The 23,392-nt window shown below is 53.7% G+C and overlaps 1 protein-coding gene across 1 annotated transcript; it reads right to left on the bottom strand.

Annotated features, from left to right (window-relative positions):
- Positions 1 to 30: 30 nt before the first annotated feature.
- Positions 31 to 21,415, bottom strand: TGM6 (transglutaminase 6). Its single transcript, XM_088026638.1, has 14 exons — positions 21,388 to 21,415; positions 20,538 to 20,651; positions 12,896 to 13,069; positions 12,163 to 12,405; positions 11,268 to 11,386; positions 9,872 to 10,000; positions 8,235 to 8,412; positions 7,547 to 7,685; positions 5,343 to 5,446; positions 5,022 to 5,264; positions 3,997 to 4,338; positions 1,431 to 1,585; positions 1,005 to 1,138; positions 31 to 184 (listed from the first exon to the last, which is right to left on the bottom strand). Exons 1-14 carry the CDS (start codon positions 21,413 to 21,415, stop codon positions 31 to 33), a joined length of 2,256 nt encoding a protein of 751 aa, XP_087882764.1.
- Positions 21,416 to 23,392: the final 1,977 nt, after the last annotated feature.

Genomic DNA, 23,392 nt, shown 5'->3' on the forward strand with positions numbered 1-23,392 from the left:
CCCCGCCTCTGAGCCCCTTGTGGCAGCCGGTCACTTGGCTGTGGCCACGTGGATGATCACAAAGCCCTTGATGTCCGGGAAGTGGGGGCTGACGAGGTCCACCTGCAGCTGCCTCGGGCCACTCTTGGATGGGGTGATGTTGAACTGGACCGAGGCCCTCTCCTGGGGCTCCAGGCTGGGTACACTGGGGAAAGGGGATGGGAGAAAGGCAGACCATCAGCCCCCTCTCCTCCCGAGTCTGGCCTGCCATCTCCAGAGCCCTTGGGATCAAGGTCACACCTTGAGACTGACATTCAAGCCTTGTCAATATGCTTCCAGCTTAATGCCAGGCTTGTCACCTCCCTGTGCCCTGAACATCCCGTACACTTCCTCTCTCTGGGCTTTTGTCTGCACTGTTCCTCCCACCTAGGATGCCGTTCCCATTCCAATCGCACCCAAGGACCAGATCAAGTCCCTCTTCTTCCAGGAGGCCTTCTCTGACGACCCCAGCCACTGAGACCTCTGACTGGGAAGCCCTCTATCCTTCTTGATGCCTCAAAAGCGTCTCGATTCATCATTCAAGGCCAGCTCCACTGTAACTTTTCCCTGGTTCCACCCCATCCCCAATTAAGGGCTGCCTCTGATTCCCTGGGCCCTGGGGATCCGTCTCTCTGCACAAATCACACTGTGCTCATTTGAAGGACCACCCGTCTGTGAGAACACTTCTTCAGGCAGAACCCCATCTGGTCATCTTGGCGTTCCCAATGGTTGCCACATGGCTCAGAGAACAGGTCATTCTGATTCAGGGTCATGTGAACGAGTGGGTGGGTGAGTGGGTGAGTCATATGACTGAGCTCAGGACCAAATGAATGAAAGAAGGAAAAAATAAATGAAGGCTGGTGTGTCTAGGCTGTGAGCTGGTTCCTGGGGGTCCAGAGTCTCTCCCGTAGCCCCCTCCATTGGCCGCTTCTCTGTGGCCCATCATATAAGGAAAGTAGTGCTCCCACTCCCAGGCTGACACTTACTCGATGCTGAGCTGTCCCTGGAGAAGGCCACTGCCCTCCACCATCAGCACACAGTCCTCCACTTTCTCCAGAAGGGGGTTGACCACCGTCACTTTCACCACAACCGCCACCCCCACCACGGCGGGGCCCAGCACCTGGAGGGGTGATCCCCGTAAGTCATCGTCTTCCTCCACACTCCCCCAGGAAACCCACAGGTCCCAGCTAGGACGCCGGCTGGAGCCTGGCCTGGGCATGAATCATGGCCACCCCTTGCATCCACCTACCCCCTTACTGAGCTCCATCATTATATCCATCCATGCCACGTGTCTCTGGCCCTTGAGAGCTGAAGCCGGAGCCAAAGGCACAAACCCCCCAGCTTCTGATGCCCTCCCCCAGCTGTGAAGGGGGCCTGCCAGGAGCACAGAGGTGGATGCAGAGGGGACTCACCATGACGGTGATGAAGTCCTCCAGAGTGATGTCTTTCTCCACCAGGAGCTTCTCTCCTTTGGTGACAAAGCACATGGCAGCCAGCAGGATCTTCTTGTCCTCCGTCAGACCTTCCTTATATTGAGAGTAAGATATTGTGATTGGGATCTTTTTCTCTGGAAGGGAAAGCAGAGGCAGGAGTTAGGGGTCCAACATTCTCTTTCAACAGAACCCAAGAGGTGGGAGGGAAGGCTCCATTCCTAATTATACTCTCTCTGGTCCTTGCCACAAACCTGAGATAGGCATTATTATTGTCAGTTCACAGATGAAGAAACCTAAGGCTCAGAGAGGTTAGTTTCTTGTCCAGTGTCACACAGCAAGTAAATCAAGGAGCCAAGATGAGGTGGGATTCAAATGCAGGCAGTTGGCTACCAACGACACCAGATTGTTTCTCCAAGAACTCCCGGAGGTGTGTTTGAACTTTCCCTAATCATTCCAGATGCAAGTCTCTCAGTCCATTATCAGGAATCCACTCACTGTTTGTTGAGCACCTACTATGTGCTAGGTGTAGAGAAGAGGGGGGTCAAAGGTCTGCCTCAAGCTTCCAATCCGGTGAGGAGGCCAACTTCTTCGCCGCTTCTCCAAATCCTCCCTCCCCATTAAGGCCTATCCTAGTCAGCGCGCCCCCCAGGTGGAAAGCCTTCACGGATACCCCACTCAGTGATCTCGCGCCCTCTGCCTTCTGAGCTCCCGTGCTCCTGGCCATCTGCGTTTCTCAGCAGCCGCAGACACCCTGCCTGTGCATTTCCTTCTCTTGAGCATGGGTCGCCACGGGCCCCGGCGGACTCCCACTCGTATCTGGGTGTTTTTGGACCATGTATGTTTTTTTCTTTTAGGTGCAGTATGTTCTTTCTGATTTGCTCCAGGCCCTACCACCCCCTACTGCGCTTCCCGTGTGTCTCTTTCCTTCCTGCCCCTGAGGGCGTCAGGTTACAACCTGTGGAAAAGGTCCTTAAAGGATTTGAACTTGGTTCACTTTATGGTCTCCCAGAGCTTTGCATATAGCAGGTGCTTCTTGAATGCCCAAATGCCGATCCATCTGTCAAAACTCAACCTTGCTTCATGGGTTTCCTTAGTCTAGTAGGTCATGACTGGGAGAATCCTTAACACAATAACAGCAATAATTAATAATTATAAAAGCTAATTTTTACTAACTTTTACTGCTGGGCACTTGGAAGCACATTCGTTGATGAACTCATTCAATCCTCCCAACAATTCCATGAGCCAGTATTATTATCTCCAATTTATAATCTCAATAATCCTGTCAATCCCTATAATAAATTATGTTCCTTAGGTGGTAGGCATGACACCAAATACTTTACATGTGTTATATCATTTACTCCTTGCGTGGCGGGAGATCAGTGGTTCTCAAAGCGTGGTCCTGGAACCAGGGGTGTCAGCATTATCTGGGAACTTGTTAGACATGCAAATTCCAAGGTTCCTCAATAAAATATTAGCAAATTGACTCCCACCACATATAAAAAGAACTATCTGTATATTTATTTAAAGATTACACGTCTATTAAAATGATGTGGACAGAGACCTTATAAAAATATGTAAATAACAATGTAATGTGAACAGAGAGAGGCACTAATAAACACTGAGTGCCCACGGTGTAATCAGACCTGTTTGGCAAAAAGCAACAGGTGTTAAATATATGGAAGGAAAACATGTTAACAATTTGTGGAGGGGTGGCAGGATCACAGGTGGTCTTTCTCTGTGCCCTCAAAATCTTTAATGAAGACATATTACTTTTAATATGAAAAAAAGCCAGGAGAAAGTGCATGTTAGTTAATATTTCCTTATGAAGTGTTATTTTGAGATTTGGATTTCGTGAAAGATAAAAAGCAAAAAGATGAAAAGGTGTGTGATATCTCCTTCACATGTTTTCCCTGGGTCAAAACACACAAGCTTCTGAAACTGGGCCCAGAAGAACAATTTCTTTAAGTGAATCCTTAGAGTGCAGAATGTTATGTGAGGGGGGAGAGGGAGAGAGACAGACAGAAACCGGAGGGGAGGAAAGGAGGGCTGGGGACAGAGAATGTTGTGGGGACAGCAGCTGATGTGTACAGAATTCTCAGGACAGGGCCTGGCACACGTAAGCACTTAGTAACCATTGCTTACTGGTCCATGCCCCTCACACGGGACACCTGCAGACAGCTGGGCTCCAGAATTTGCTGGATTTTAGGAAGGTGACGAGGCATACTCCATAGATTGTGAAATGTTCCCGGCAGGTATTTGTTCCAGGTGTAAATATTCAGAGGGATTGAGATCACCTCACCTCCATATGAGTTTGCCACTAGATGATTGTGGACTTCTATTACTAGTCTCAATAGTTAGCCCCTCTGAGCTCAGTTTTCTCACCTGTCAACTGGGGACAAGAGGCAAGGCACTGAACACATGCTCAGCAACATCCCTGTCTTTCCTGGAAATGAGTGCAGGATTCTGGGAAGGTGTGCTCCGCGCCACCCCCCCACCCATTAAGGGGTTGGGCTGGCGAGGTCCCCCCAAGCGGGGGCCTTCCTACCTTCTTCTGGCCCCAGCCGCACCGAGTGGGACTTGTGCAGGATCTCGGCCACCGACCTGCGGGTGTACAGGATGGTGGCACCGCTCAGGTTGACTCGGACCCTCTGGGGCCGGGAGGTGAGGTTGGTCAAGCACAGAGCCAGGCTCAGGTCGTGGCCCAGTATGGGCGGTTCCAGCATCTTGAACTTGCCGGTGATGTTGGGCCTGGTGGCGGGCTCCAGGAGGTCCTCGCGCCAAAGACCACGGCCGCCCACCCTGTGGACCCGGGTCCTCCTCCCGGAGGCTTCCAAACTGAACAGCTTCCTCACGGCCTTGCGGTACACCTGCCTCTCCTTCCAGGACCCTGCGGGCATCACGCACGGTGAGGCAGGCACCCCTTTCCTCCTCCACCTGTCCCAGGGCCTCTCTGCTCAGTTCCCCTCCTCTCCAGGCAAAACCATCCCTCCTTCACCCCTTCGATTTGCCACGGCCATGGGGGGGTCTCAGACTGACAGCCCAGGAACCAGATGCACACCTCAGCCATATGCACTGTGTTTGGTTCTGGGACTATTTAAATACATTTTAAATTAGTCGCCAACTCCAGATCGGAAAATTTTGCACAAAAATACAGGTTGGCAGCTTCTCTGACAACTGGGTCTGAAGGCTCATCCGATAAGGAGAGCCGACACTCATGCAGACAGGCTATGTGCCACGCACAACAGTTCTAGCCGTTGTATTTCCTCCCCTGGGAGGTCGGTGCTACCATCACCCCATTTTATAGATAAGGAACCCAAGGCACAGAGAAGTAAAGCAGCTCATAAGGGACTCAAGATTTGACCCCAGGCAGTCTGGCTCCAAATTCCATTTTGTTAATCATGCTCCCTTCCAACTGTCTACACGGCGGTGACGGTCTAGAGCTGGGTAATGGCTGCTTCCCTTGCCATTATAGCCCACGGGGAAAGGCCTGGCCCCGGTTGGCCTGTGGTGCCTCTGTAGAGCAGACAGATTGTCTTGGGAGACTGACAGAGGCCACCATATTGCCCTTACCTTCTGGATACTTGTAGAGGCCGGTGATGTCCATGCGGGAGTCGCTGCCCACGGCCTTGGTGCTGATGCACCTCCCGATCTTCTTTGTGTCCGAGTATACCCGCTCCCAGCTCTCATCCTTGTGCCACAGCCAGGTGATGTAGTCTGCGTTGACCTCCGCGAACACAAAGGGGCCATCGTGGGCCAGGTGCACGTCGCCCTCACGGATGGCGGTGACGGAGGCCGGGCCACACCGGAACACGCCTGGGCAGGAGGGACGGGCGTGAGCAGCATGGGTGAGGGGAAGCGGGGGTCTGCGACCCCGCCCGGCTGAGCCCATACCTTCGCTCTCCTCCTGGGGGGTGGCATCCAGAACCTGCCAGCCATTGTAGGAGGGGCCCAGGTCCTGGCGGGCAAACCAACTCTCATTCCAGACATGGAAATTCCTGCCACAGAGAGAGGAGGGGGCGGGGGGGGCCTTCGGTGAGCACGGAGGCCCAGAGGATGGCCAGTTCCTGCTGTGAGCCAGGCCCCGGCCCCAAACTGCAGTACTGGGGCTGAATCTTAGGAACCATTCATTGAACCATACTGGTGAACAGTTCCACACACAATCTGATAGTTAAATATATGTATATAGGTGTGTAATATGTGTCTGTGTATATACACATATTGATATATATATATCAAGAAACTGTTGTTCAAGGTACCAGAAATACAATCGCAAATAAGACCCAAGATCTTACCCTCATGAAGCTTACATTCTAAGAAAGGAGGAGAGGGGTGAGGAGATAGGTAAAAATAAGTAAGCGGATAAATAAAACAAATGCAAGTAACAAATGCTGTGAAGAAAGCAAGAGACCTGAGTGGTGAGTAACGGCTGGAGACCAACTCTAAGAAAATGACATTTAAAATGAGGCTTAAGTAAGAAAGGATTAGCCATTGGAAGAGCGATGGCAACAGTGTTCCAGGCAGAAGGAACAGCATGTGCAAAGACTCTGAGATAAGAAAAATCTTTGTGTCTTCAAGGAACAGAAAGTACGTATCTGCTGGGCTTTGGCCAGCATGGGGGGGGCGGGGTAGGTAGGAGTCAGATCATGCAGGGCTCTGTAGGTCTTGGTAAGGAGTTCAGACTTTATGTTTCCTGGGTTAGAGATGAGAACATGAGACTAGCAAAGTGACATCATTTGCACAAGGTTCACCCAGTAAGGAAGCAGGAGAGATAAACCCTGGTTTGCCGGACTTGGCATCTTTATCTCAGGACTCTTCTCAAGGAGGTAGTGGTCTTTGTGTGGGAGAGTATCCAGATAAGGACTTGGGTGTAATCTGATAACCTCTGTGGTGACAGGGGCCCCAGCATCAAAAGAGAAGACTTTTTTTTTTTTTTTTTTTTTTGGTGCTCCTGCAGGGAGAGGAAATGTGGAGACCCAAAAGCAGGAGGAAAGGGGAGCAGAGAGGCAGAGAGAAAGAATGAGGCTATAGACCTGGTTTTTCCTGGTTTTGACTATGGTTTTCTATACAACTGAAAGGCAGACCAGGTTCATACCCAAGCTCTTCCACTCACTTTGCTGTGTAGCCTTAGAGAAGTTACCTAACCTCTCTGTGCCTGGCTTTCCTCATTGACAAAATAGGGCTAATAATGCTAGCTTGCTCACAAGACTGTCTGGAGGAATTCATGGGTCCATATATGCACAGCACTTAGCACTGGGCCTGGCATAGACTAGGTGCTCACTGAGCGTGGCGTTATTATTATTTCTAAAACCTTATTTTAAAATTCTGAAAAGTAGAACAAGATGAGCAGGATTACATCATGCTGCGGATACTAAGGGGTAAAAAGTTTGGGAGCGAGGGACTGTGAGTATGTACGTCCTTGTATCTGCAGAGCCTCCCTGTGAAGAGGTGTAAGAAGCTTGTCGCGGTGTTGCCTCCTGTGAGGAGGACGCGAGGCTGGAAACAGGCGGGAGGGAGACTTATCCCTGTCGCCCATTTGGTACCTTTTGAATATTAATGCACATGCATGTATTTCCTATTTTAAAAAATTAAATGAGGGCGCCTGGGTGGCTAAGTCAGTTAAGCGTCTGCCTTCAGCTCAGGTCGGGATCCCGGGGTTTTGAGATCGAGTAGGGCTCCCTGCTCAGTGAGGAATCTGCTTCTCCCTCTCCCCCCCCCCCCGCTTGTGTGCTCGCTCTCTCTCTCGCTCTCAAATAAATAAATAAAATCTTTAAAAAAGTAAAATAAAAAGTTAAATTAAAATGAACTGTTTAAAGCTTTGTGGGAAGAGTCTTGTCGGGACTGAGGAGGTTGTCTCCCCCCCCGGGACACATTTAGGGTGCATGACGGAGAAACGGGCAGGACACAGGGGTAATGACGCAGAGGGAATCTCAGGGAAGGCTCAGAGTTCCACAGAGGGGGAACTGGGGTTCAAGGCAGTCAAATCTTGAGTCCCCCCACCCTTGGCCTCTGGGTCATGTGTCCCAGGGCCACCCCTCCTGCAGATGGGCTCAGGGAGCCCTGGGGCTGGGCTGGCGACCCAGGGGACTAAGACCCACCACATGCTGTCTTCTGTCAGGTCCTCCAGCGTCCGCCCGAAGGAGTCCACGTATTTGTCCACACTCAGGTTCCTGTCCGTGTCATGGGCTGAGTTAAAGTTGGACACCACCCGGGTGGCGATCCCCAGGCACCTAAGGACTGAAGAGCAGGAGGCTGGTGCGGCCCCCCAGGAGGTGGCAGGGACCCCCCAGGAAGTGGCAGGGACCCCCCATCAGGTGGCAGGGACCCACATCTGCCACACCCCCTCCCTGTCTCTGTCTGCTTTGCCTGCTTCACTCTCAGAAGCACCGCCTTCCCTGTACAACTCTCCGGAGACTTCTGAAGACACTATGCCACCCCCGTATGAATAGCCAGGCTCTGAGGCTGGTGAGACCTTGGAAGTCATATAATAGCCACGTAATCGCCCATTCATTTTCCTGGGGCACCGGAGGCCTAGGGGCCACAGGACTTGCTCAGGGACACTCAAAGAGCTCAAGACAGGAGGATCTGGGCCTCCTTCTGCAAAATAAAAGATCAAAAGTCATGTAAATGAACTATCTGGTTTCTCTCATCATTAACCAGACTTCCACTTCCCCATTGCCAAAAAAGGTAGACTTGGGGTGGGGTCTGTGCAAGTGTATGCAAATGAAGGCAAATGAGGGAGCTGGCTTGGGGTGGGGGGGTGGGGGACCGTCTTTCCCTGGGTACCTGTGCACATGACTCCAGCGAAGACCCAGCATTGGCCGTATTTGACTGGCTTGAACCTGCCCTTGAACCACTTGTGCAGAATGGCCACACTGCCGCTCCAGTGCAGGGGGCTGGTGCCGCCGCTGTACTTGCCCTGCCACTGGCCTTGAACCACGCCCCGGTCATTGTTGCTGTTCACCTGGGCAGAGGAGGCACCGGTCCACCAATGGGCAGGGCTTCCCTCCCCGGGACCTTGCCATTGCAACATCATCTCACACTTTGGACCACCTACTCATTGGAAGCCACCCCTTCTTTTTAAATTATCCAAAAACTGGGGGCATCTGCTGTCTTAAAATACCTACTTTTGGTACCATTTATCATTTTCAATGACCTTCCATTGGGATACTCTATCGTTGAAAATTACCTATGATTTTACAGCATTTCCTCTTTTAAATGATCTGTTTTGGGGACTATTGGTAGTATAATTATAGAGGCAGCTAACATTCATTAGATGCTTACTGTGTGCAGGCAGTATTCTAAGGGCTCTGTGCACACTACAGTAACCCACTCTAAAGTAGGTTTTGTTATTTTCCTTTTTTTTTTTAAACAGATTCAGAGGGTTTAAGGGACCTGTCAAAGTCACACAGCAAGTTAGCAAAAGTGCGGGTGACCCCCAAGTTCAGGATTCTGACTTGGAGCCTGTACCGCTATCCCACAGGGCTGTGTCACTCCACTGTCTGGAACTGGTCATTGCTTTTGAGTCTCTGGGCTCCCACACTTGTCTGAGGTCTCGAGGAATGAAGCGTATTCTTCATTCTGAGAATGAGAAAATTCTACTCTGAGAAAATCAGCTTCATATGTTTTTGGAATCACAGATACCCACTCACTGGTCTTAGCACCTGCTTGCAGTAGGCCTTCTGGCTCTCTTGTGAGGAGGAGGGGGAATTGTTGTGTGTAACAGAATAAAGGTGGTGCTCCTCCCATGGAAAGCTGGGCCTAAGTACCCCCCTCCCTGAATCTGGGCTGGCCTGGGACTGCTCTGACCGATGACTATGGCAGAAGGGATGCGGTGCCATTTCCAGGCCCAGGCTTTCTGTGACGCGAAGCTTCTGCTTCTTCTGTTTTGGAACCACTGTTTGGCCAGAAGCCAGCTGCTCTGTCTGATTACCCGGAGATCGCCATGCTGTGAGGGAGCCCAAGCTAGCCACATGGAAAGGCTGCATGGAGAGAGGGCCACGACTGTTCTAACCAGCCTGGCCCAGGGGCCACACACGACAGTGAGCAAGCCAGCTTGACATCCCAGCCCCAGCAGACATAGCATGGAAGAGAACCAAAGAACCCCTGCCTGTTAGAACCCAGGCCCCAGATACATGGTCTCATGAAAGCAGTCCCGCCCTTGGTCACCATTCAGACAACCCCGGCTGAAGCATCCTGGAGCAGAGACAGGTGTCCTCACGGTGCTCTGCCCAAGTCCCTGATCTATAAAACTCTAAGCACAATAAGTGGTTGTTTTGTGCCACTTGAATTTTGGCTATGATGTGGGGCAGCGATAGAGAATTAGAACAAGATGCAACGTGGGAAAATCACAGGGTGTGACCCCGGGGTTGGCTCAGGGACCCAGGAAGACATGTGTATGCAGGGATGGCCGGGCTCCTCACCATGGCGCTGATGGCCCTGCTGACGTAGATGGGGTCGTGGCGGCGGGACACATCAGTGGCAGGGTCGTTTTGGTGAAGAGGACTTCGGTCCAGGATGGAGAGGCAGATGTTCAAGATATCCTCCTCAAACTGTCCCCGGAGAGGCTGTGCTTAGAGGCCAGAGCCTCACCCACATTCCAGAGCCTCCCACAATGCATACCCGGTGGGTCCCTTGTGTCGTGCAGGGGAATTCGCCTACCGCCACCCTGGGGACACTGCAAAGCATCACCAAGTCTCAGGAACCCTCCCTCAAAGAGTCACTGGGAGCCAGAAGCTGCACCTTAATCATGTCCGTCCCTGTTCAGTGACCACCCCCTGGACTCTCCACTCCCCACAGTAAAGTTTGTGGTAAATGGGTGACCCTGGAGCCACATCTCTCCTGCCGGCACACCCCTTTTATTTAAATGACTTTTTCAAAGACCTTTGAACGAATTGACAGCATTTAAAACTGGAGGATCTTTGCATACAAATTATGATTTCTGGTCTCTGACGGGTCTTTGGAAGGTCTGGGGCACCACATGGCAAGAAGAGGCGGGTGCTGAGGAGTGGTTACCCACTAAGTGGACCCCAGACTCTCCAGTCCCTGGTCCCTACCCAGCCCCTGAGCCCCAGAGTAACCTCTGGCTCCTCAGCCTGACTTAAGTCAGGGTCCTTAACTTGCCCTGCCAACCTGAAGCCCAGGCCGACCAGACTCCTCTAGCAGAGCCTCCTCTGTTCCCTGCCTCCCGCCGCCACGCTGCGGTGGGCTCTGGCCTCCCCACCTGGCCACGCCGTGCCCGGCTTGGGACACCCGGCCCCAAGGCCACGAAGCCTCCGCAGTCCCCGAGGTGGAGTTTTCTTTCATCCTCTTCTGACTCTGGCCCCATCTCTACCACTCTACTGCCCCCCTCCCCTCCGCCATCACACCTTTTATTGTAACTGTTTATCTGGTCAGTGGCTCTTAAGTGTGGTCCCTGCCCAGCAGCAGCAGCACCACCTGGGACCTCGTTAGAAATGCACATTCTCAGGCCCCACCCCAGATCTACCGAATCAGCAACTTTGGGGTGGGTGGGGGGTAAGCCATCTCTGTGTTTTAAAGAGCCCACCGTGGGATTCTGGGGCATGCCCAAGACTGAGAACCCCTGATCGAGGCTATTTTTTCTTCTACAGTGCACTGTATCCAAAGCACCTCCCCTTCCCAAGGACCCAGCACAGGCCTTGGCACAGCTAACAGCAGGTGAGTGAATGAATGGATTTGCTCTAGGAGTCAGCCCAGCCTGTCCCTGCTGGGAGGAAGTGAGCAGACAGAATGGCTCCTGGGCTGACTTTCTGCACACCCCACCCTGCATCCCCCGTTTGGCCTGTGCCCCCTGGAGACCTGCCCGTAGTTCCAGCCCTGGGCTCGGATGTGCTTCTCCACGCCTCGGAAGATGATCCCGCTGTCATTCAGCACATACTCCTGTCTCTCCTCCTCTGAGTCCAGAAACACGTCGTCCTCTGAAAAGCAGTTGTCGGGCCCAGTGTGGGCTGGGGCTCTGGCCTTGCAGGCCTGGGGCAGGGGCTACATCAGGGAGAGCAGCGAGATGGGGCCTGGAGGCTTGGGACGGAGCGGGGGGTGGGGGGCAGAGGGGTTTGCGGGCTCCTAGGCCGCCTTCTGGCCAAGCCCCATTCCACCTGGGGGACTCCATTCCCCAGGCAGAAACCCACCCCAACCCAGCCCAAGACTGAGGGACTTTAGGAATCCTGATCCTTTGGGTAACCCTGCTTGGTGCCGACAGCAGCCTCACATTTCTTAAATATTAATCAGAATACTGACTCCAGTACTCCTTATGATGTACTTTGTACATTACAAGCATCAGCACTATGAATTCCCTCTGTAATCGCAAGAGGTAGGCACTGTTATAAGTCCCATTTCACAGATGGGGAAACCAAGAGTCACAGAGGGAGGCAACTTAGCAGAGTGGGGACTAAACCAAGGCTGCGGATAGCAAGAGCCTGGGCCTTTCCTCCCACAAGGTCCCATCCCTGCAGACTGGCCCTGTACACCAGAAACCACTGATTCCTGCCCCTCTGGCACAGGATCCTCTGTAGCCCCTGCTACCGGGTCCCTCTGCCCAGAGCCCCCTTCTGCCTAGGCCCAGCTCTCGCCAAGCTCTTGGCATGCCATTCACCTCCCTGTCGCTTAGCTTGCCTCCCAGATCCCCTGCTAAGGGCAGGCCCGCCTCTAGGACAGCTTCTGGGAAATCCTCTGCCTCGGACTTGTCAGCCTCTACCTGGGCACCACGGGTTGAAAAGGAGAACAAATTCGCCGAGCTTCCGGTCATTTTGTTTTCGGCGAGAGGAGACCCTGGTTCTCATCAGGTAGCGGCCGATGACAGCGTTGGGAGGGCTGGTGATGCTGACGGTCATGCTGTTCTCCGTCTGAGCCTCCTCCACGGCTGTCCAGGTCTTGCCCACTTCCGGCTCCGATATCTGGAACACAGCTTTGGTGTGGTGGTCCTCAGAAGCCTGGGGTCCTGGCAGAGAGGAGAGGGAATCAGGAGACCCAGCTCTAGAGAAGCAGAAAAGCTACAAGCCTGGGATGCCAACTTCACTCCCTGAACCGCCGGGACACTCTTGGGGGCCACCCCGCCTGTTCCCGATTCCCCACCCACCTCCTGGATCTAGAAGACAGTAACAGGATTCCTGAAATCAAAGTCTGTCATTTGTCTGTCTAGGAAAGAAAAGCTTGGGCTCCAAAAGTCCCTGAAGAATTCCCGTGGTTTTCCAGAGCCCTAGATTCCTTAGTAGGCAGAGAATTCCAGGGCGGCATCATCCATCCTGCTAGCCATCCGCATGCAGCAGGCTGTCATCAAAAGCCTCCAGGGGTCAGAGCTCAGCCCACCTGCAGGGACTGGGACTTGCTTCCCTCCAGTCTGTGCTGATGACCGAAGGGTCTCAGGTCACTTGTCACAAGACAGAGCTTTCTGGATGTAGACCAGCAGGGGGCGCTGGCGAGACAGTTACCTGTCTCCATGGTGAAGATGATGGTCTCCTGCTCCTCTAGGGGTTTGTTGAGCTCCAGCACCAAGGTGAACGCCTGGCCCCTGCGAACCACCAGCTCGGGGCCGGGGTACTCCTGGGTGTGGTGGGCAGCACCGTTCTTCCGGCTCAGCCAGTCCACCTTGGTGACACTGATCCCTGGGCAGGGAGAGGACAGGGAGGTGAGGCCAAGCCCTTGACACGTGTCTCATCCACGTCTGCCTTGTCCTCCCACTTGCTTCAACCTGCCAGTCATTCGCTCATGCAGCTACTTTTTATCATATGCAGTTGGTTCTGGTTATTCACAGTACTTACGTTCCTCAAAGTTGCTGTGAACACTGAATTAGCGAATACCGAACCATTACTCTTAGCCTGACCCCCGGGCCCCAGCCCCCCGAACGCCCAGCTGACAGCCAGCACCGACGTGGCAGCCATGGGACCGAGCCATCTTGCAAGCAAATCCTCCAGCCTCTGGTCATGCTGCCTCCACTGATCCTAAACGAAGCAGAACCCAGCTGCCCCCACTGAGCTCTGCCCAGACTGCGGGTTTGTGAGTGAGAGAATGATTGCTGTTTTTTAAGCCTCTATGTGTTGGGGCGGTTTGTTATACAGCAGTAGATAAGCGAAACATGCAGGGGCCCCAGGAATAACTGGAATGGAATTTTCCACAGGCCCGGTGGGATCGGGACCCAAAGTTAGATTTCATTTAAATAGTATCAGTAAATGTGATCTTCCTTCCATCCTTCCTCCTTCCTCCTTCCCTCCGTTCCTTTCTTTCTTTTTTTAGAGGGGGGTGGGGCAGAGGGAGAGGGAGAGAGAATCTTAAGCAGGTTCCATGCCCAGCGCTGAGCCCCATGCGGGGCTGGATCACATGACCCCAAGATCACGACCCGAGCCAAAATCAAGAGTTGGACGCTTAACTGACTAAGCCATCCAGGCGCCCCGTGACACACCTTTCACATCCAAGTTTGGGTTGTCGGTTCATACCTGCTAAACTTTTCAACATGCAACTCTGGTATCTGGATAAATCCTTAGGACTCTTCTTCAACAATAATAATCAACTTCTTTCCAATATGCAAATCCTAACTTAGAGGCCTGGGAAGACTCTCCCAGGGGATGTGAACGCCACCCTGCCCCAAGTATGATAATGAGAGTAATAAGATGAATAGCCAATACATATATATTTAATACTCACCATGAGCTAGACATCATCCTCTGTGATTTACATTTATAAATTCAGTTAATCATGACAACAACCTTGAGGTAAGTACTACTATTACCCCTCATTCTACCGATGAGAAAACTCAGGCACAGCGAGGTAAAGTCACTCTACAAAAGGTCACACAGCTACATGGGTGGTGCCAGGATTCCATGCTCTCCTGCCTCTCTGGTGAGCAAGGACCCAGACCAGGAATTGTCTTGCGTCTTTGGGGTGCGGGCTGGAGAAAACGCAGGATTTGGAGCCTGACCCTCGTTGGGTCAGCTCTCGTGCGCCCTTGGGCACATCACCTCACCTTTCTGAGTCTCAGTGTCCTGATCTAAAAAGTGGAGGCCATGATAGCACCTACCCCACAGGGTTCTGGGAAGGATTCAGCCAAAAAGACTGCCCCTGCAGGAAATCCAGTGGTGCGGCATTTTGCATATGGTAGGCACTCCGCAAATGTCATGTTCTTTCCTGGGGGGAAGGTGGGACCTGCACTCTGATACCACACCACAGGCTTCTGTCCCTTTTCCTGCTTAACCCTCTGCCTCCTCCCATGGCCAAGGCCAAGTCCAAGTCCTCTGTGCAGCCTGGGAGCCCTGAGGCAGGCCCTGTAAGTAATTCTTCCCATCTTTCCACCATAGCTGGAATGGGCCTGGTCCCAGGATTACCCTTCACCAGCATCTAACGACTGTGGACCAGTGACAGGCAGTTGTGAACGGTGCAGATGTAGGCACTCTGCCCCCGACTTCCACGACTTCTTGGGGTGCTTCTCCTTCCCCAAGGAAGAGTCTCAGCTCCTCAGCCTGGTTCTGGAGACCTCCACTTGGAGGCTATGAACATCTTTCTTGGCTAGACTGCAAAAGTCTTTCACCTAGTGTCCACTTACGAGGAGCCAGGCTGGTGCTCCAGTCTCGATACCCAGGCCTGAGATTCCTGGAAAAGGCTGGTTCTAGCTAGCTCGAACTCGGCCGGAAGCCCTCGCGGGGCATCGTGATTTGGGGATAATGATTGAACAGGTGAACGGGAACTTAACACAGCGGACACTGAGTCCCAAGCTCGGCAGCGGGGCGGTGGGTGAGCAAGGACTGGTTCCAACAGCGACCCCGTCTGGCGGTAGCCGGAACAGCAGAGCCAGGGACCCTGCCCCCTGCCCCCACCTCGCGCGCTAATTCTCCCGCCTGAGAGTAGAATGGAACCCACCACCCGTTCAGCCCCGGTAGTTCTCGGTCAGGAACCTTCCTCTCAGGTCCCAGGAGTCTGAGCTCAGGTGGCCTCTGTTTTGTCTGCACAGGCAGGGACCCCAGTTACCTTGTACGTATGGGATTGTCTGATAGCAGGAGAGCTGTAAGGGCCGTTCCAAGTCCAGGGCTGTATTTTACTGACAAAAACTGAGACCCATAGATGGAAAGAAAGGGACTTCCTGCCTGAGGACACCAATCCAGCCACACCCTGTGTGGGGACAGGCCAGAACAGGATGCAATTGTTTTTTTGTGTTTCGTTTCCTTTTGTTTTGTAGGGGATGAGCGAGGAGCAGGGGATAAGGTATTGGGTGGTAATTTTCTCAGGGCTGGCTCGCCCCAGGGATTCTTGCGAGGGGGCTGGTGAGGAGGTAAAAAGGGTCCTTGGGCTCCGGGTCATGGGTTCAAGTCCCAAGTGTCCCATCTTGGCTTCGCCGTACCCTGTCACAGCCCAAACTAGCTCCCACCGCCCTCTGGGCATCTGGAGCCGCACCGTGGTGGGGCAGGGGGGATGGAATGAGTCACAACTGCCATTATTATCATTATCCCCAAATCTCAGAGACCATCTCTCTCACAACTTCCTGCTGGAGTCAAAGTCCCTCCTCCGAATTCTTGGTGACCACAGGGTCATAATTCCAGCCTGCATACCTCTGAGAGGCGGCTCATCCACCGTCCCGATGTTAAAAAAGTTCTTCCTTCCGCTAACCAAAGACTTTTTTCTTGCAAACCCCACCCCCCCACACCCCGCATTTGTCCCTGCCCGGCCTTTCCCTTACCCTCACAGAACACAGCTGTTCCTTTTGGCCCTTGCCGGCTTTGCAGAGCTGTTACTGAGAAATCCTGAGCTGCCACCCTCCCCACGCCATACCTGCCCTGACCCCAGAGTCACTGCTCTGGTCCCCGCGCCATCTGTATTCGTGAGCATCACACCCTCGTGACCGGGCATTTGCGGGCTGATTGTGAGCGCTGGGGGTGGGGGGCAGGATCCCACAGGGAGAAAGCCACTTTTCTGGTGATTACAGCCCAACTGGGCCCTAACTGGTGTCCTCCTCAGCCCTCATGGGGACCACTGGGCACAGAGTGGAGGGGGGGTCTTCGTATGGGGCAGCCCAAGGCCAGGAGATAGATGTGCATGCAGGATGGCTTCCAGAACCCCTATCAAAATAAACCCGACGTCGCCTCCTCCCTGTGCTCAGCTCCAATTCTGCCGAGACTAAGGCTGTCTCTAATCAGTCATCGAGGAAGCCCAGACATAATTGTTTGCTTACATGTCTCTCTCCTCTGCTGTGAGCGCCGTGAAGGCAAGGCCCGGGTCTCATTCTGTCTGGGTTGTCTGAGCCCCGCTCAGGGCCCAGGGCCCAGTTAGAGGTTCAGTGAATGTTGGTTGGATGAATGGATGTCCCTCCCTGTCCCTCAGCTGGGACAAGGGTGTGAAAAGGGGAGCTCCCCAGCTTCCCGGCACACCCTTGGGGATCAACACTGGTGCCCTGTCAGCTGCCCACACCCTGTGCCCCCCACCCACCCATAATCCCCTCTGTCACGCCACCGCATTCCCAAACCGGCCCTTCCTTCCTGTCTTCCTTCCTTCTGCAGTCCTGGGCCTAGATGGGGGCACCTGCCGCTGGCTCCCCATGGGATAAGGGTCAAGTCGTTTCCTCTCTCTGGGCCTCAGTTTCCTTATCTGTGAAATGAGTCCAGAAGAGCTTTTCCGGTTTGGGTTGTTGGTGGTTTGCTGAATCAAGTGCTTCGGACACCCCCGGGGTTCCTCTCAGCCCCTGCCCACAATATGCCCCCCCACCCCCAAGCCTGCACTGATGGAGGCTTGTCACACCGGCCCCGGGTGGGCCCCAGGGAAGGGATGGGGGAGGGCCTCTCTGATCGACATTGCACCTGAGGCCCTGAGCACTGACTGGAGGACGTGCTGTCAGCTCCTGGCCCCTGCCCTGGGGATATGCGGGGCGAGCTCCAGCCCTGAGCTCAAGGCCCACAGACAGACGCCAAACCTGAGGCTGTGCCCACCAGACACGAGGGAAGAGGGGTGCCGTAAGAGCATTCTCTCCGCCTGTCCCGCCACCGCGAAGCCTCGTGGCCCCCCCCCCCCAGCTGCTGTCCTTTCCTTCTCCCACCCACCTTCCTCTCTTAGCCTTCCCTTCCATGGCGATTTCAGAGGCACACACTTTAATTCAAATGCAGGCTTCACCCATCACCGGCTGGGTGATCTGAGGCAAGTGACCGAGCCTCTCTGAACCCCAGTCTGCTGGTGAAAATGGGCATTGTGATAGGAGCCGCCCCCTCAGGTTGTAACCCTGAAGTGGAACAAGTCACGTAGAGTACTTAGAGCAGTGCCTGGCACCTATGAGGTGCTCGGTACGTGTGCTGCTATGAATCCGATTTTCGTCCGCCCTTGCCCAAGAGCTGCTCACTGCCTGTCCAGTGTTCTGAATCTTCCGCTTACTGGCTGTGTAGCCCTGGATAAGTGAATGGACCTCTCTGAGGTTCAGATTGCCTTCCCTGGAAAGTGGCAATCATAATAATACTTTGCTCATAGATTTTCGGGAAGACGAGGTAAGGACCGTAAGTAGGGCGAGGAGAAAATGCGTCTCCTAAGCCTGGAAATCCAGAGAATGAGAGGAGCCATTTAATAAACACTCTCAGGCAACGAGTGTCAACCAGGGTGAGCGGTCTTCCTCTGCATGTGGTACTTAGCCTGGTGCCGGGTCCACGGTTCGCTGGGTCCGTGCGGGGGGCGGGGGGCTCCTCCTCTCCCCACGTGTCCCCCACCGCTTCGGTCCGCCCCTTCCCTATTCCCACACGCACTGGTTTTCTTTGTACTCTCCCCTCTTCACCTCTTGCTGAAATTACCGCACAGCTCCAACAGCCTCTCAGCGTTTTCCAGCTCACGCTGTTCAGTCCATTCCGTTACTATGGAGAAACCCAGCTTCTGCGAGGAGAAGGGACTCTCCTTACCGCACGAGGTCAGCGTGTCATTTCCCCTGCTCCACAGCCATCAGACCCACAGCTGGGATGCTGCCATTCAAGGTCCTTCACCATCTGCCCCTCCTGCCACTCCCCTCCTGGCCAAGCGCATCTTTTCTCCAGCTCCCTTGCTCACCTGCTGGCCCCAGACGTGAGCCTAAGAATGGGTCCTACTTGGAGGAAAAGTTTGCCTCCTGCCCCCTGCCCCCACTCTTCACCGCCAACCCACCCCTAGCCTTAGCTCACCCCCCAGCTCTTTCTCCTCCAGCCCTGGGGTGACACCAGTCAGCTGGTGATGCTCTCCTCCCCAGATCTCTGTCCTAGCCCCAGGGCTGGCACCCAGTGGGGCTGAGCCCAGGAGGCTCTGCTGACACCAGCAATCTCTCCCAGACTCTGGACTCCGCATAATTGGTTTTTAATGGCCCCATTATGACCCTATCCTTAGTGTGCATCATGAGCACCTGACCTCCACAGCTAAATGATTAATTGGGGCATTGCCTGGGGCCACTGTCCAATCTCCCTTTCCTTTCTGGTCCTGTTGGAAGCTGCTGGCCTCTCTCACCACTAGGCAATAGTGAGAACGTCCTGGCCAGAACCAACCTCTGCCCAGAGTACGTCCTTCGATTCTTAGAATTTCCAAGCTGAAAGCTTATTATAATCCAATAATGGCAAAAGGGTTTCTTCATTTGCTGGCACCGATCGACTGGTAGGACTACTTGAAGAACTATGTTGAGGAGAATCCCCGGGCCACATCCTGGTCCCATGGAGGGGCGGGGGGGAGGAGGGAGGGAGTTCGGGGCTCAACTCGTGATGTCTGCCATGGACAGTGGGGAGAGGAGAATCAGCACGCAGGCCACGCACTTTGCTCTCAGAATCCGATGTCTTGGTCATTCACGCACTGATTCCATGGTGGGCAGGTGCTTACTGCTCAGAGGAGTAAGTCCCCAAGAAGCCAGGAAGACCCAGATGACCAAGGAACTGAATTCGACCTATCTGTCCCTTCTACTTGCTAGGTGTGATGGGTCTCCCCATTATTTTACAGGAGGAGAAACTGAGTTTCAGAGAGAGGAATGGCCACCCAGCAAGTTAGTAACAGATCTGACACTGGAAACCCCTGTCCCTGACTCTGCTCCCAGAAGGGTCTTTTCTCAGCCATTAAACTTTGTCAACTTTAAGTCTGATAGTGTATCAGATAATTAGGGAAGAAGGACCTCTAGGTGTGCCCCGAAATGTAGATCCCAAAGGAAGCAGAGCCAGTCCCCTGGAACCCAGGGCTAACAGGGCAGAAGCAGCCCCGGCTCTTGAAACAACAATCTGGGAGTGAGCTGCAGGGGCAAGGCCCTCAGGGAGCAGACCCAGCCCAAAAGCCAGGGCCCAGGATGCCCATAAATATTAGCAACTGCCAGGGTGGGGTGAGAAGAAGTTCAAATATGACAAGGAAATTAAACTACCTGACTTTGAAAGTCAAAAAATAAACAAGAGTTGACTCATATGATTGTCACATGATCCTGGACAATAGAAGATAGGAGGCATAGAATTAGGAAATTCCTTTAAAGACCTAGGACCCTTGTGTGGGCTGACTTGCTCACCCCGTGGACCCCAGCACCAAGCCAGGGGAGGCAAAAAATATGTAATTGTGAGCTAGCGGATGAGTTCCTGGGGTGGAAGTGAGTTTGCCCCTCACTATATTGGGCCCACAGAGGGTGGTGCATTTTCTGAGTCTGCTGCCTATGAGGCCCCACATGAAATATTGTGGGGTGTTTGGCACACTCGGTCTCATCAGTTCCTCACAGCGGGCCTGTGAGAAGATTTGTAATAATTCCCATTTTACAGATGGGAAAATGGAGGCACGAAAGGCAAATTCTCCTGCTCAAGGTCACGTAGCTCTTTTTACCTCAGACAGAGCTGCTCTTGCCCTCGAGTCTTTGGGGTGGGAATTTGAAGAGGACACAGCCCATGGGGCCTCTCTCTGCCCGCGCCCCCCCCCCCGCCCCCCGCTTCCCCTGCTTGCCAGGTGGGCGGGGAAGGCCTGGCTTCAGGCCAGGAAGGGCTCTGTCACGGCCTTGCCCGGCCGTCTGGCGATGGCTCTTTCTATCTCTGGGCCTCCATGTTTTCGGGAGCATGAGGAAACAGTGCATGGATTGTGCAGTTTCCTGAAGCTCCCCTTGGAGGCCCTGTGCCCCGAGGCCCCCAGGCCCTGCCCACTCACCTGCCATGCCGGGGCAGCCTGCTCTTGCTTGCTCGGGGCGCAGTGTGCAGACCGTGTGGACGGCGTGTAGGAGCAGCCAGCCAGCCCCGAGTTCACACGGCGGATCTCGGGGCGCTGCTGGGCAGGACAGTCAGAATCCTAGAGGGGGCGTGGCCTTTCTTACCCTGGCAGTGACACCTGATCACCCACTAATTTTCCTGGTTTGCACCTCAAGGGTGTCCAGCGTGGGAGTGGCTTCAGCCAAGAGGCTTTCTGCACACAGATTTGGGAGCTGGTCTGTGGGAGAAACTGAGGCCCAGAAAGGTCACAAGCCTGGAAAGAACAGAGGAGAGGGAGAGGAAAGCCGACAGGAACTGGGCTCGTGGTCTCCTGTTCTCACCCTCCCAGCAGCCCTCCGATGAGAAAACGGAGGCTCGGAGAGGGTGCCCTCAAGGTACGTGGTAATAAGCTGCAGAGCTGGGGCTGGGACCCCGGGGCTCACTGCAACTGGTCTGGGGCTGGCTTCTCCTATCCTGGGTGAGGGCAGGAGCCTCCTGGGCCAAGGTGCTCTCTTCTGTGCCGGGCTCCCAGAGGCATCTACAGGGGTAAGGCCCGCAGTGCTCCCCCCAACCATGCCACACCCTCTGCCTCCCACAGGCCCCACCGGCAGGCTCGACTTCCAGGAAGGAGCCCTGAGTTTCAGAGGGAGAAACTTCAGACCCACGTAGGCCTGGGGTTGAAGGCCAGCTCATCTCCTGGTCACAGGAGCAGTAAAATGAAGACAGGGGCCTCTCCTTACAGGGCGACCCTGGGGGTGACTGAGATAACTCATGGACAGGGTCTGGATGGATGCCCAGGGACCCTGACTCACCTGTCCCTCGGCTCTGGCAGTCGCGCATCCTGTGCGGGTTGGACCATTCCTGAGCTTGTCCACCTCTTCAAAGTCTGTGAACTTTCCAGTTTGGGACTTCTGAGCTTTGGGGTGGGACAATGGAGTTGGCATGCTGCCCTGCCGCTCTGCCTGAGTGAAATTTAGCCTGGAAATTGGAAGGAGAAACTGGGGGAGAAACTGAGGCCCCGTTTCTGTCTAGGCCCAGACAGCCCAATTCCTTGGGCTTCTTGCAGGGTCTCCCTGTCCGGGAGTGACATCAACCTAGGCTTTTGGGAGGAGGTCAGTAAGAAAGAGGGGAGTGGTTCTTGGGTTCAAAGCCAAGGCTAATTCACCTGACTTTGTGAGCTGGCTCCAGCCTGAAGCTTAGAGATCTGGCAGCCACCCGTGCTGATGACCTTGAGCAAGACCTCTTCATCTCAGAACCCTGGCTTCTCCAGCTGTGACCTAAAAGGACTGGCCTAAAGCATGAAGCATCATCTTAGCTCAAAGGTTAAGATCCCAAGGCTCCAAGATTCCAAACCTCAAAGCTTGTGAAGTCTTATCTCATTGAATGAAATAGAAGGAATTTTATCTTCCTGGGAGCTGGGAGGGAAGATTCTCTCTGTTGGTAAGTGCCTTGAGCAGATGACTTGGGGCCCACAGAGGCTGGGTGGGGCTGGGTCAGGGAGGAAAGGGGGAGTGTGTGTGTGGGGGGACTCTGGAAGACGGGGGGTGGGGGGGCGGGCAAGAAGGGGCAAGGTCAGCCAGCGCTGTGCACCATGGCTCCCTGTGATCACCTGAGCATGCAGGAAAGTGTATAAAATCCCCAAGTGTTTGATGTGGAAAGTGGCAGAAGGGTTGAGTTTGATGCAGGGCAAACATCTTTAATGGGCTGTTTGCAGGCCTGCATTGCCTTTAATTACAGCCTCCTGGCCCCGGGCCAGGCTCTTCCTTCCCTCCTGCCCTGCAGCAGCGGACCCAGGCCCTACTGAAGCTGCTTTTCTGCCTGTGCGGGTCAGGCTCCTCCCCACTAATCACTGTCTCATCCAGGGCCCTTTATCTTTCATCTTGGGTTTGCCTGGACTTGGGCTCCCAGAAAATGGGGCATTTAAAAAGCACCCCCCCACCCCCCGGCCATCCAGCCCCAAACAACCCCAGACGACAATTCATAGTCAAGCTTAGAGGAGAGCAATGTACTCTGGGATGACAGCAAGGAGACGGGGCTCTGTTATCTCGGGGCCAAACTGGCTGTGTGACCCTCGGCCAGTCACCTACCTTCTCTGGGCCGTGATGCCTAATAAGATTGCAGACTAGGTCTTATGAGTTCTGACCTTGTCTGATTCTACACGATCAGGCAGGAACCAAAGACTGGGACAACCCCAATGTTGCTTCACAAAATAAATCTGTGCCTATGGAATAAACACATGCTTTAAAAATAGTTTGCTTTTCCAGGACACCTGGGTGGCTCAGTCGGTTAAGTGTCTGCCTTTGGCTCAGGTCATGATCCTAGGGTCCTGGGATCGAGTCCCACATCAGGCTCCCTGCTCCGTGGGAGAGGAGAGGGAGAGAAGCATCTCCCTCTCCCTCTGCCCTTCCCGCCGGCTTGTGCTTTTTCTCTCTCTCTCAAATAAATAAAAAAAATTTTTTTTAAAGATTTTATTCTTTTATTTGCGAGAGAGAGCATGCACAAGCAGGGGGAACAGCAGGGCAGAGGGAGAGGGAGAAGAAGGCTCTCTGCAGAGCAGGGAGCCCAATGCAAGGCTCGAACTCAGGACCCTGGGATCATGAACTGAGCCAAAGGCAGACACTTAACCGACTGAGTCACCCAGGTACCCCAAATAAATAAAAATCTTTAAAAATAGTTTGCTTTTCTGACTAAAAATAATATATACTCTACTCAATCAACGTAGAGAAAGAAGAAGGTATACATGCATGTCACTGCAAACATATGTAAATAAATTCACACACATCCCGCTGTACGGAGACGTGGATTTAGAGCCTAACC

Source organism: Eumetopias jubatus, unplaced genomic scaffold, assembly GCF_037043125.1.
Source record: "Eumetopias jubatus isolate StellerSeaLion01/CBP00866 unplaced genomic scaffold, mEumJub1_p1.0 scaffold_9, whole genome shotgun sequence".
NCBI classification, from domain to species: Eukaryota; Metazoa; Chordata; class Mammalia; order Carnivora; family Otariidae; genus Eumetopias; species Eumetopias jubatus.

What these genes read in the sequence shown, in the direction of transcription:
- TGM6 (XM_088026638.1), bottom strand. Translation starts at nt 21,415, where the DNA reads ATGCGCGACTGCCAGAGCCGAGGGACAG. An exon ending in AGGCTGCCCCGGCATGGCAG is followed by an intron (nt 13,070 to 20,537) that starts GTGAGTGGGCAG and finishes CTCCCTGCCCAG; the next exon opens with GGATCAGTGTCACCAAGGTG. An exon ending in CCTCTACAAGTATCCAGAAG is followed by an intron (nt 4,339 to 5,021) that starts GTAAGGGCAATA and finishes TGATGCCCGCAG; the next exon opens with GGTCCTGGAAGGAGAGGCAG.